At 41.3% G+C, this 12,932-nt stretch overlaps 1 protein-coding gene across 6 annotated transcripts in view; it reads right to left on the bottom strand.

Annotated features, from left to right (window-relative positions):
- GSAP (gamma-secretase activating protein) overlaps positions 1 to 12,932 on the bottom strand; it is a 92,594-nt gene that overhangs the window by 20,174 nt on the left and 59,488 nt on the right. For 5 of the 6 annotated variants that reach the window (XR_007150477.1, XM_047850784.1, XM_047850783.1 and 2 more), the window contains 2 exons: positions 11,899 to 11,952; positions 693 to 821 (listed from right to left, as the gene is read on the bottom strand). Coding sequence is in view for 5 of the 6 variants with exons in the window: in XM_047850784.1 (XP_047706740.1) it covers positions 693 to 821; positions 11,899 to 11,952 (183 nt within the window). In the remaining variant the exon portion in view is untranslated. The remainder of the gene's footprint in view (positions 1 to 692; positions 822 to 11,898; positions 11,953 to 12,932) is intronic. The other variant, XM_047850786.1, reaches the window with a different exon arrangement.

Genomic DNA, 12,932 nt, shown 5'->3' on the forward strand with positions numbered 1-12,932 from the left:
AAACATTGTAGTCTGAAATTATTAGATTTGTAGGAAGGTGCAAGTCCACTATACGCTGTTGTGTTATACACAACAAAACTACAATTATATACAATGCTAAAAGAGAGATTTCATGTACTCTCCACCCGGTCTCCCCCAGTGTCTCCATCTTCTATAAACAACTATAGTACAGTATCAAAATCAGGAAACAGATGTTGGTAAGATGAGGGTATAGTTTGATGTCATTTCGTCATATATGCAGATTCATGTACCATAGTGCACCACCTCGATCAAGTTACGCAACTGTTCCATCTTTCCAAAGATCTCCCTTGTGCTGCCCGCTTTGTAGTCAGTCCCAGCCACTCTTTTTTCAACTATCCCTAATCCCTAGCAACCACTAATTTGGGAACACCTAGATTTTTAAATCAAATTTTAACTATACAAGTACTGCAAGAAACCATGTTAAGACCTGGAGGTTAATCCCATTTCTACTATGAATATGCTGTGTGTGTCCCTTAACCTCTGTGCACTTGATTTTCCTCCTCAAGAGAACAGAGAGCAGAGAAGCACTTTGGTCTTCTTGCAACAATGCAAAAGGACCTGGCAACTGGAGAGACCTGCAAATTTAAGCCAGCCTCAAGACTTAAGGGCATCACCTCATCAAATGTACTATGCTTTGGCTTTTTGCTTTATTCTTATGAATCCACACAAACCTCTTCTGAGATCAGGCTGTGCCATTCTCTCCTGACCATGCTGTTGTTATAGTGCAAGTGTGGCTTGGAGTACTTAACATATTCCAGGTTGGAGTTCAGTTTTTCCCAGTAACCCTTAAAACTATGCACCTGTAGGAGACAAAAACATTGGTGAGCTTGAGAAGCAGGGCCTGTGGCCGAAACTACCCGGTAAGGATCACTGGAGCCTTGCTGCAAAGCTGGGCTTGCTTTACTTCTTCAGCTCTCATAGGGTAGCATTTATGAGTGAATTCTTCCCACAAAAGATGGCATTTCCCTCCTGAAAGGAATTCTAAATTGGAGAGACTTGGGGTGCCTGGGTGGCTCAGTCGATTAAGCATCTGACTCTTGATTTCGGCTCAGGTAATAGTAATACATTTTTTTAATGTTGAAGGATATATTGACACAAATTGCTTTTAAAGTTTTAAATTTTAAATTTAAGTATAATTAACATACAGTGCTATATTAGCTTCGGGAGTGCAACACAATGATTCAAGACTTCTATATATGAATCAGTGCTCACCATGGTAAATGTAGTCAGCATCTGTCATCAAACAACATTATTACAATCTTATTGACTAGATTTCCTATGCTGTACTGTTCATCCGTGACTTATTTCATAACTGGAAGTTTCTACCTCTTAATCCCCTTTATCTAATTCACCCATCTGCCCCCCACCCCAGATGCCCTCTGGCAACCACTAGTTTGTTCTCCGTATTTATGAGTCTGGTTTTTTTGTCTATTTTTGTTTTGTTTCTTAAATTTCACATAAGTGAAATCATAAGGTATATGCCTTTCTCTGTCTGACTTATTTCACTTAACATTATATCCACTAGGCCTATCCATGTTGTTGCAAATGGCAAGATCTCATTCTTTTTTTAAAACTGAGTAATATTCCATTGTATATATATACCACTTCTTTATCCATTCATCTATGGATGGACACTTGGGTTGCTTCCATATCTTGGCTATTGTAAATAATGCTGCAATAAACACAGCGGTGCATGTATCTTTTCAAATTAGTATTTCACTTTCTTTGAGTAAATACCCTGTAGTAGAATTATTGGATCATATGGTAATTCTATTTTTCATTTTTTGAGGAACCTTCTTACTGTCTTTTTACAGTGGATGCACCAATTTGCATTCTCACCAAAAGAACATGGAGGTTTCCTTTTTCTCCACACTCTTGCCAATACTTGTTATTTCTTGTCTTTTTGATTCTAGCCACTCTGACTCTGACGAGTGTGAGGTGATATCTCATTGTGGTTTTGATATGCATTTCCCTGATGATTAGTGATGTTGAGCATCTTCCCATGTGTCTGTTGGTCATCCGGATGTCTTCTTTGGAGAAATGTCTATTCAGATCCTCTGTCCATTTTTAATTGGATTATTTGGTTTCTTGGTGTTGAGCTATAGAAGTTCTTTATATATTTTGAATATTAACCTCTTATTGGACATATTCAGTAGATCACCTTTTTGTTTGGTTGGTTTCTTTTGCTGTGCAAAAGCTTTTTATTTTTATATTGTTCTAATAGTTTATTTTTGCTTTTGTTTCCCTTGCCTAAGGAGACATATCTGGAAAAATGTTTCTGTGGCTGAGGTCAAAGTATATACTGACACAAACTGTTTTCTTAAATCAATGAAGATAGATTTATGATACACTTTCTTGCCAAAATATACGTGTTTATAAAAGATAGGACTGGAGCCAAAGGTGCAATGTGTAGCCATAAAACAAAGTGAGCTAATGCCTAGTGTGGTGACAGACTTGGCTGCATTGCAAGAAAAAAAAAGAAAATTTATACAAAATATGTCTCAACCAAGAAAAATGCCCTTACGTTAAATAATAGCACATTATCCAAATTCTTATTGGAAGTCCATTGGTTCAAAATGAATTTTGGAGTATCAGTAAATTACATAATAATATTAACTTACTGTTTTAGAAGGCTGAAAGGCCCATCCAGCCAACATCCCTTCTCACAGAGACAAGAAAAACTATGTTCAAGAAAAGGGCATTTCTAGGGGAAACCGGCACACTGGCCAAGTCACACCACCAACTTGACCTACCTACCTCACCTTTTCTTCCCCTTTCAATTTATTTAAAATTAATATACCTTTATCCACCCTTTGGTCTTCCTTCTATTGAAAAAAATAATAATGAAAGCAAATACTGCCAACATTTGGCAGTATTCAGTCCCTGACAGGAAGTCAGTACAGCTTTCTTGCTATTCTACCCCTGGGTTCAGGCACTCTAGGGCCAAAGCCCAAAAACTAATTGGTGTTGTGGTGACACCTAGTGGTCAGTTAAAATACTAGCTCTGCCTGCTTTGCCACCACAGTCCCACCCCTCTGATCTTGTGAGGAACACGGATGCCCTTTTATCTGTCATGGGGCCTCTTCCCCTCAAGCCAAACACCACTGTGCTGTCTGAAGACCCCACTCACACACTGTAACTCCTAAGACAAGATCTCTCCCAAGCTACCTTCCTTCTCCTTCCTCCCCCATTAAAAAAATCCCTGTTCTCAGCTGAGAATAAACAGATAAAACAAGTCCATAGATAGGTTTCCAAGAGGGTTATGAACCCACTGATTGTATGTAAAATGGAGTGACTTGTAGGAGCAATTTTCTGGGGACAAGGTCTACAGCCTGCACCAGATGTTCAAAGGAATTCATAACCTAAAATAGTTCAAAACCACTGGGTTAGAAGGAGAAGGATCTAAGTTTTAAAAATAAACAAACAAAAAACACTTTAAATAAGAAACAACTGTTAATCAAAAGTCCCAGAAATATTTTACTTAAACCGGTGGGTCTTTCAAGAATGTCACCGGGCTGCATGCCATAACATAAGTGAAAACAATTAGTGGCTGATGTCGCTACGTGGTATCTACAAGGTAAGTGATGTAATTTTTTAAGTTATGAAAATTCTCAGGGATCACTGTAATTGGAAAGTCTATTTGGAGGCCTAAGTAATAGATAAGACCCAGAGTTTGAAAATAGATTTGAGTACGTAAAAGACAAGGGGAGGATGTTCCAGATGGGGCATGTAGGGAGGGAGCAAAGACTGAATGAAAGACTGGAGTGATCCGGGGTTTAGATCAGAGAGCATTAGAGAAAGCAGAGAAAGCAAACAATAGTACTTGGTTCTCTGTGGCAAAGATTGCTGCCTCTAGCACGTCACTCCCAACCTCAGTAAACACCTGGCTTGCATCCCCTAGACATTTAACTGGTGTAGGGTGTGACCTGAGCTTCCTGAGTTTTAGAAGTTCCCTGGGCAACCCCAATGCTCAGCCAGGGCAGAGAACCCTGCTTAAGCATGCCTGCCCAGGTAATCCCAGTCTCCCACCCAGCCTCGCATATTTGCCTCATCTACACCCCTGGTTTACAGGCTGATGAAGAACCAGCTGTCTGAAGACTCATGATTGTGTTGTTAAATAGTAGGAGAAAGGATCAAAGAGAAGGTCAGCCAATCTAGGACAGATCTCGAACGTCAATGAAAAACAAGCATACTCATTAACCCAGAGAATTCAAGCAGCTCCAAGATAAAATTTTAGATGCTTTAACACAGAAAGAGGGGGGAAGAGGGAGTGAAAGCTACACAGTCACATCCTAACAGTCAACGTGGGAGCACAGAAAACCACTCCTGTGTTGCTCAATTAGTACTTATGGAACCAGTTGTGAACTCAACATGGTGTTCATCAGAAACAACAGCATCAACACAAAGTAAAAGCCACAACAGCCCAGAAAGAACATTGCAGGCTACTTCAGAAGAGCTCAAAACTTTAAAATACACAAAAATACTTTATAAAAAAATATTGATGAATTTAGCTACTTCTGGGAGATGCTAGTGTTAGAAGCCATCAGATCCTCAGGGAAACCCCAGAAGTATTTTCTTGCACAAGAAGGAGTTTTAAAGTTTGATTCTGAAAGAAGGCAAATTATCCCAGGTCTCGTCTTGAAAAATAATCTCCTTTTATCTCTTAGGAGGACATGAAATAATTATTAAAGGAAGCCCATCAAAACTATTAATTGAACCAAAGGACCAAAGAATTACATTAAGGGACTGTTCCCCATTAATGATTTGGGTTGCCAGTTGATTTTAGGAGGGAAAAAAAATCCCTGTGGTACTGGCTCATCTGCAAATTACTGCCAGGAAAAACAAAAAACCAAAACAAAATCTGCCTTTTATTTCTTTAAAAAAATTTTTTTTCAACATTTATTTATTTTTGGGACAGAGAGAGACAGAGCATGAACGGGGGAGGGGCAGAGAGAGGGAGACACAGAATCGGAAACAGGCTCCAGGCTCTGAGCCATTAGCCCAGAGCCTGACGTGGGGCTCGAACTCACGGACCGCGAGATCGTGACCTGGCTGAAGTCGGACACTTAACCGACTGCACCACCCAGGCGCCCCTCTGCCTTTTATTTCTAAAAGTCCCTCTGGCTTTGGTTCTACATCTGATTAACCATCATCTTCTTAGAGGAGAAGAAGCCAACTCAGAGACCTTTACTCTTCATGCCAGGGCTCAACTAGCAGAACTAAAGCATCAATCCAATTTGTTCAGTAGATACCATCTCAGTATCAACTTCTATTTGCAGCCCAGAGAAACACAGTGACCCACTACCTCTAGTGCAGATAGAACATAGAAACACCTGTGTGTCCATAAACCCAGCAAAGCACCAATTAAGCCAAAATGCTCTAAACAGATCATTAGATCCATACAGAGGACCAGTGACTAGATCTCCTGAAGCTTCCCACAAAGGGGACTGCATGTTGTAAGTGCCAGTTCTCCTACTTATAAATTAACTTCCTCTTTCTTCTCAACACCTAGGAAAAAACAATCTCTCTTCTTTGCCCAGCCAGGTGGCTCCCTTAGCCATTTTTAATGGGCTGCATTTTAATGTAATCACTAAATATGACTCTAAACTATTCCATTTCACATTTCACAATCAGCATATACCCTGAGGAAGCCAATGCTATTTCCCTCCTTTCAACCTTAAGCATTCAACAGAACATCTCCAACCAAACCTATGAATAACAGCAGCACAGCCTAGTGACTCAGTCTGTTCCTCAGTTTCATCATCTGAGATATAAACTGAAGATACCCCCATCTCTGTAGATATAATAGAAATGAATATACCAGCCTAGTGCTCCATTTCTAATAGGTAGTATTTCTTTGTAGCATCATAAAATTATGTTTGACAATATTCACTGAACTTGTCATAACTCACTGCCCCAGAAAATATGTTGTACAGGAAAAACTTTTCTACAACAGTCTGTTCACAGAAGACTTCACTTCTGCTGTCACTAAATGTGTGAGCTCCACCCCTGCCCCCATCCATTAATTCTCCAACACCACCTGGGTGTCCTATAGTTTAACTCAGTTCTGACACTACCTGAAGACAGCATCAAATCCCACAGGCTGCCTATAAAACTGGAGGTTCCCAACACCCCCTGGGGTTTGATAATTCACTGGAGTAACCCACAGAAGTAAAAAACAAACAAACCAGTTTACTTATTATATATTGGTTTATTGCAAAAGGATACAACTAAGGAAAACCAGGGGCACTTGGGTGGCTCAGTCGGTTAAGAGTCCAACCCTCGATTTCAGCATAAGTCAAGATTTCACGGTTCTGACATTGAGCCCCTTGTTGGGCTCCCCACCAAGCATGGAGCCTGTTTGGACTTCTCTCACTCTCTCACTGCCCCTCCCAAGCTCACTCATACACAGTGCCCATGTCCTCATTCCCTCTCTCCCTCTCAAAATAAGAAACATTAGTGGTACCTGGGTGGTTCAGTTGGTTAAGTGACTGACTTTGGCTCAGGCCACAATCTCATGGTTAGTGGGTTTGAGCCCTGCATGGGGCTCTGCGTTGACAGCTCAGAGCCTGGAGCCTGCTTCGGATTCTGTGTCTCCCTCTCTCTCTGCCCCTCCCCCACTCACACACACACACACACACACACACACACACACACACACACATTCTCTCTCTCTCTCTCTCTCTCTCTCTCTCAAAAATAAACTTAAATAAATAAACAAACACTTAAAAAACAACAACAACAACTAAGGAACCACCAGATGAAAGAGATAAATAAGACAAGGCATGGGGGAAAGGGCTGAGTTTCCATGCATTCTTCAGGAACACCACTCTCCTACAACTTCACCTGTTCATCCATCTCAGAAACTCTTCAAACTCCTTCAGCAAAGGTTCTTTATGGAGGCTCCATTACATAGGCAGGATTGATTAAATCATTGGTCATTGGGGACTGAACTCAATCTCCGGCTACTTTCTCTTACCTCTGGAAGTGAGGAGGGAATGGGCTTAAATTTCCAACTTTCTAATCACGTGTTCGGTTCTTTAGATAACCAGCTCCTAGTCTTAGGTGCTTTTGAAAAATCACCTTATTAACATAACTTGGCTGTAGCTGAAAGGAGCTTGCTATGAATAAAAAAAAGACATTCTTTACACCTTTGTGCCCTCGGGTGATTTCAGGCACTGGGAACAAACACTAAATATAACACAAGATGTCCCTGTAGCTCTTACCACTTAAGAAATTATAAGGAACTCTCTGTCAGGAATCAGGGATGAAGACCAAAAGTGTATTTCTAGTTTTACCATAGTATATATATACTGTACATATATACAGACTGATCTTTGGAAAAATCACTATTTGTCACATAACCAATTGACATTTCTGGTAATGCTACATTGTTATCAAAGCAACAATCCTCATTTTTAAAATTGTAAGCTATTACGTTGTAATTTTGTTGCTACTTCGGATCTCTAACCAACCTTTTATTTAAATGATGGTGGTTGTCTGTACTGGGAGGGTCAAGGGAAAAAGTGTTGTATTTCACCAAGCACTTAATGACACCCGTGCTCTACCCAATTAAAACAGTATTCTTAAAACACTTTTTAAGTGAAGAAGCATAATTAAATAAACAAGCCTCTACACGGAGAAGAGCCCAGGTGCCAATTATTGTTTTCCCAATTGCTCAGGGGTACTGAGACCCCAAATAGGCATTTGACATAACACCCTCACTTCTGAGTGGAAGTAAGTGGGAAGGGGATTTAAGTCTCTGACTTTCCCAGTCTCTGGGTCAGATAGTTAATCTCTAATCAAATGACAAAAAGGTTTCCTTACTTTATAAAATGAAAATAGAGATGTCTGGCTTAAAAAATACTTTGGTAGGGGAGCCTGGGTGGCTTAGTCAGTTGGGTGTCCGACTTTGACTCAGGTCATGATCTCATCATGGTTGGTGGGTTCGAGCCCCGTGTTGGCTCTGTGCTGACAGCTCAGAGCCCGGAGCCTGCTTGGATCCTGTGTCTCCCCCTCTCTCAAAAAATGAACAAAATGTTAAAAAAACAAAACCCCCAAAAAAACCTTTGGTAAAAATTCCCCATTTCTCCATCTGTGATATGCTTGTTCAGCTTTTATCTTTATATTCAAGTAGGTGGTTTATATATTTTAATCCTTAGGTGCTCTTGTGGTTGGACAGTTTTAATAGTTTCTCTTCTCACCATAAAATCAAAGGTAATTTTGGGGCACCTGGGTGACTCAGTCAGTTGAGCGTTTGACTTTGGCTCAGGTCATGATCTCTCAGTTCGTGAGCAGCCCCGCGTCAGGCTCTGTGCAGACAGCTCAGGGCCTGGAGACTGCTTCGGATTCTGTGTCTCTCTCTCTCTCTGCTCCTCCCCTGCTCACACTCTGTCTCTGTCTCAAAAATAAATAAAGATTAAAAAAAAAAATTTTTTTAGGGCCGCCTGGGTGGCGCAGTCGGTTAAGCGTCCGACTTCAGCCAGGTCACGATCTCGCGGTCCGTGAGTTCGAGCCCCGCGTCAGGCTCTGGGCTGATGGCTCGGAGCCTGGAGCCTGTTTCCGATTCTGTGTCTCCCCCTCTCTCTGCCCCTCCCCTGTTCATGCTCTGTCTCTCTCTGTCCCAAAAATAAAATAAACGTTGAAAAAAAAAATTAAAAAAAAAATTTTTTAATCAAGGGTAATTTTAAACCTTTCACAAAAATGGCCACTTCCCCAGAAAAAACCATGTTTTATGAAGGGGTAAAATCATTCATAGGAAGGTCACTCTTGATAACACTGCTTTTAAGGCAAGGACCTTGTTCCAATATACTTGTTGTTTAATTGTTTAAAATCTTTTGGAAACCATTTTATAAAGCAAGGAAGCCACTTGTCTTTCAGGTGATAAACTTCTAATGTAACTGGTTTATGCTAGTTAAATTACATATTCATATGTTAAACGTTTGTAAAGTACTCCACAGGAGAATTATTTGCAGAGAGAGCAGGAAGAAAATGCTTATCTAGTTTCACTTTGCCTTTCCCTCTCCTGACTCCTTATCAGGGCAGTCATCTACCAAGGAGAATGGGAGCAAGTGTGGTCAGAGTAAATAGGGGTCCCTTGGGCCTCATGGAAATTCAGGCAGCAAGCATGCATTCAAAAGGTAACTTGTGATTCAGGTCATAGGTACTCAGAGCCAAGTCCTGTCACTGAATAAGCATGGCAAGAACAGTCATATAACTGGGACCTGGGAGGGAGGAGCGGGATGGGGGTGGTGGGGTTTGAGCCACTGGAAGCAGGTCCATCGCAATATAATTAAGCTGGGACTTGGGGTAGAAGAAGTAGGTCAAAGGCAGCGGCTTATAGTGAGGGGTATTGTGCAAGCAGAAATGAGGAAACGTGAGACAGATCAGAGCCAGGTGTCCTGTGAGCTGGGAGGTTCTGATTAGGGTCTCCCATGCTGAGTGATTGGGGTGGGGGCTGGGGAGCTGGCGGAACCAAATTTAGTACCATCTCCTCCTGAGCCCAAAGCCCATCCCAGCAGTGTACCTTCAACTTCCCAGACAGATCTTGTCTGTGAGGACAAGGTCAGGTCGTGAAGAGATCTATAGTTGGAACCTGTGCTATTGTAACCCTTCCTGCCAGCGTGTAGATACATGTAGAGCAGTGGGAGAGCTCCTCAGCAGGTTTGGAAGACAGCTGTCTGCAAGGCCAAATGCTAAAGATAATTAGGGGAGAGGAGAAATTAGTGAGAAGGCAGAGGGAATATCAAGGGAGAGAAAACACGAACAAGATAAAAACGCATCATTTTACACACAAATACGCAAATAGAAAAAAGAAGAAAGAAAAAGTGCAAAAACAAGCCACTTTGTTCCTAAGCAAAGCAAATCATATTCTTACCATTAAACCAAGGGGTAAAAAATGAAGAGAACCTTCACATCACTCTTTTATACTTAATTTTTTAAATGAAAATATACGACAGTGATAAGGTTATAGTAAAACTGATGAACTCGTACATTCCTTGTAAGTTAATCACAACTTTTTTTTAAAGTTTATTCATTTTGAGAGAGAGTCAGAGAGAGAGGGAAAGAGATCATCCCAAACAGGCTCCATGCTGTATGCATACAGCCCGACACAGGGCTTGAACCCACAAACCGTGAGATCACTTACCTGAGCGGAAATCAAGAGTCAGATGCTCAACCGACTGAGCCACCCAGGCTCACCTGCAACTTCTTTTTAAAATACCAATTTGGCAATAAGAATCAAAAGCTATCAAAACTGTCAGTCTTTCACCCAGTAATACTCCTGGACATTTAACCTTGGGGGGAATAAATCAAAGGAAAAACTGTCTATATAAAAATATTCACTGAGACATCATTTTTAATGGCAATTTTTTAAAACGGGGGCTGAAGACAAAGTAAATATTTCAAAACACAAAAATGATTAATGAGGACACAACAACCCAGCAGAATTCTATGGAGCCATTATAGATCATAATCATGACATCACGTGGCAGCATGAAAACTGCTTGATATGATTTGCCATCTTTATTCAGTATCTCTAGATGGCCACTACTACTAGGTAATAAATGCATACCTAGGACAGAGACCAGGAGGAAGTGGTGGGCGTGAGGGGGACCGACAGTTGATATGTTAGGACCTGTAGAATTGTGGGTGACACTGGTTTCTCTTTAAAATTTTCCATTGTGTGGTTTATTGTATGTCCACTAAACACATTATGGGTTTGGTAGGACTAGTGATAAAAGCAGAAAAAAAATGAAAGGAGAGAGGGTCTTAAGAACCTTTTAAGCTATTAATCAAACCTTTCTTTCCCCTCCATCTTCCTCCCTTTGTCGAGCTTCCCAGTGGTCTCAGGCTGTGGCCGAGAACCATCACTTGTTGGTCTCCTTGAAGGACCCTTCTTAGGACCAAAACCCAGAACCACTACACCTGCCCCCATTGGCCCTCTCTCACTCGAAGGGCATCACCGTAACCTCAGACCTCATGGCTTTCACCCCAGCTGCCCAGGCCTGGCCTGCCCTTCATGAACTCACAAGAATCAAGTGTAAATGAAAGGGCACAGCACAGTGCCTGCTGGCAAAACTTGAGATTTCCCACTACACACCAAACTACAATTAACAGGAAGCAATGCCAAAAACAACAAAAGAGCTTCAAGAATACTGCTAAAATACTCTCCAGTTTTTAACTACATACACATTCTTTTCTGCTCACCCCACCCCATTCTCCCTATTGTACTCAGAAACTCTTCTGAAACCACCAAACTGCAGAAAGACACTAATAGCTACCACTTCATGGCAGGAAGGGGGTGTGCAGAAGCTTCACAGAGACCACATACAGAGCCACTACAGATCACTTTTGAGAAACAGAAAAGCGGTTCTTAGAACCAGAAGGAAAGTAGATAATCCCAGTCTAGGTTACTTAATGGGTGTGTGTGTGTGTGTGTGTGTGTGTGTGTGTGTGTACACGCGCACATATGACGAGGAGGTGGGAGCACAAATGAAGTAAAGAAACAGCTATCAGGTCCTCCAAGGACAGTTTACAAGAAAGAACTCCTCCAGTGTGAACTGATTTGAGGTGCGGTGGAAAGGACCAGTTCTATATGGTTTCCGTTGAGCCCTGTAATTCTATCTTCAGAAAACTGCCCTCTCTGAAGAGTATTCTTAAGAATTGCCATAATATCACTATCAGTGACTACTCAACCCCTTAGAATGGATTTTCTAGAGAACTAACCCCTACCCACATCCTCCCCCAACAGCTTACAAGCCCCCCTCGGAACCACCTTAATACTTGGGGCAGCAGGGACGGGACTCCAGTTGGGCGTAGAGACCAGCAAGGAACCCGTGCACAGCCATGGTCTCGCCTCTGCCTATAAGGACTTACCTTCATGAAAGGCAACGCGATCTCTTCTGTCACAAGGGTTATTCCAGGAATTTCCTATCGTGGGGAAAAAACATACACACAACTGCTAAACCTATCAACCACCACAAGCTTGAGCCTTCAGGAAGTGTTTTCTGCACAGACAGAAGCTGAGGGCAGCTCCCAGTTTGCTAACCTCTACTTTAAATAAACCTTGGGGTTTATAAATAACAGTGAACACAGCCCATCTTTTGCCTTGGGAAGGGAAATGTTCTTCAAAGTTATGATTACAATAGATGACAGGGTTTCTGAAGGAAAGGAGAAAACTATTAGGAATACAGAGCAAATAGTTTAATATTTACACATTTCCATTTAAGAACAAATTAGGCAAATTACATTTGCACCATGAAGTGTAATAATCAGGGGGACATGTTCCTTCTTTTTTTTATTGCTTCTTCGTCCCTCTTCTTCTCTTTTGCTTAAATGTATTACATTATAGTTAGCCCCTGCCTCACTAGGAGGAACCAAGATTAATGGGGTTCTTTTTTGACTTTAGCGGAAGATTTTCCTTTACCTCATTCTCCACCATAATTTCAGAAATAAAAAAATCTCCATGAAGAGTTTATACAGCGGTATCACCATGACAAATATGAAAGATATACAATTCACACCTGGAAGACCAAATTATAACACTCTGCTACCTAGTGAGCATTAAAACAAAAATTTCAGGGCACCTGGGTGGCTCAGTTGGTTGAGTATCTGACTTTGGCTCAGGTCATGATCTCACAGTTTGTGAGTTCGAGCCCCGTGTCGGGCTCTGTGTTGACAGTGTTGACAGCTTGAAGCCTGCTTGGGATTCTCTGTCTCCCCCTCTCTCTGCCCCTTCCCAGCTCATGCTTTGTCTCTCTCAATCTCTCTCTCAAAAATAAACATTAAAAAAATTAAACAAAAATTTCAATAAAAATTATAAACTTCCAAGATTGCCTTTCATTCAGTTATTTTGGAAGTGTGTTTCCATAATAATTATGTAGGTTAGACTCTCAACTAGTGAATTCACC

Source organism: Prionailurus viverrinus, chromosome A2, assembly GCF_022837055.1.
Source record: "Prionailurus viverrinus isolate Anna chromosome A2, UM_Priviv_1.0, whole genome shotgun sequence".
Taxonomy (NCBI): Eukaryota; Metazoa; Chordata; class Mammalia; order Carnivora; family Felidae; genus Prionailurus; species Prionailurus viverrinus.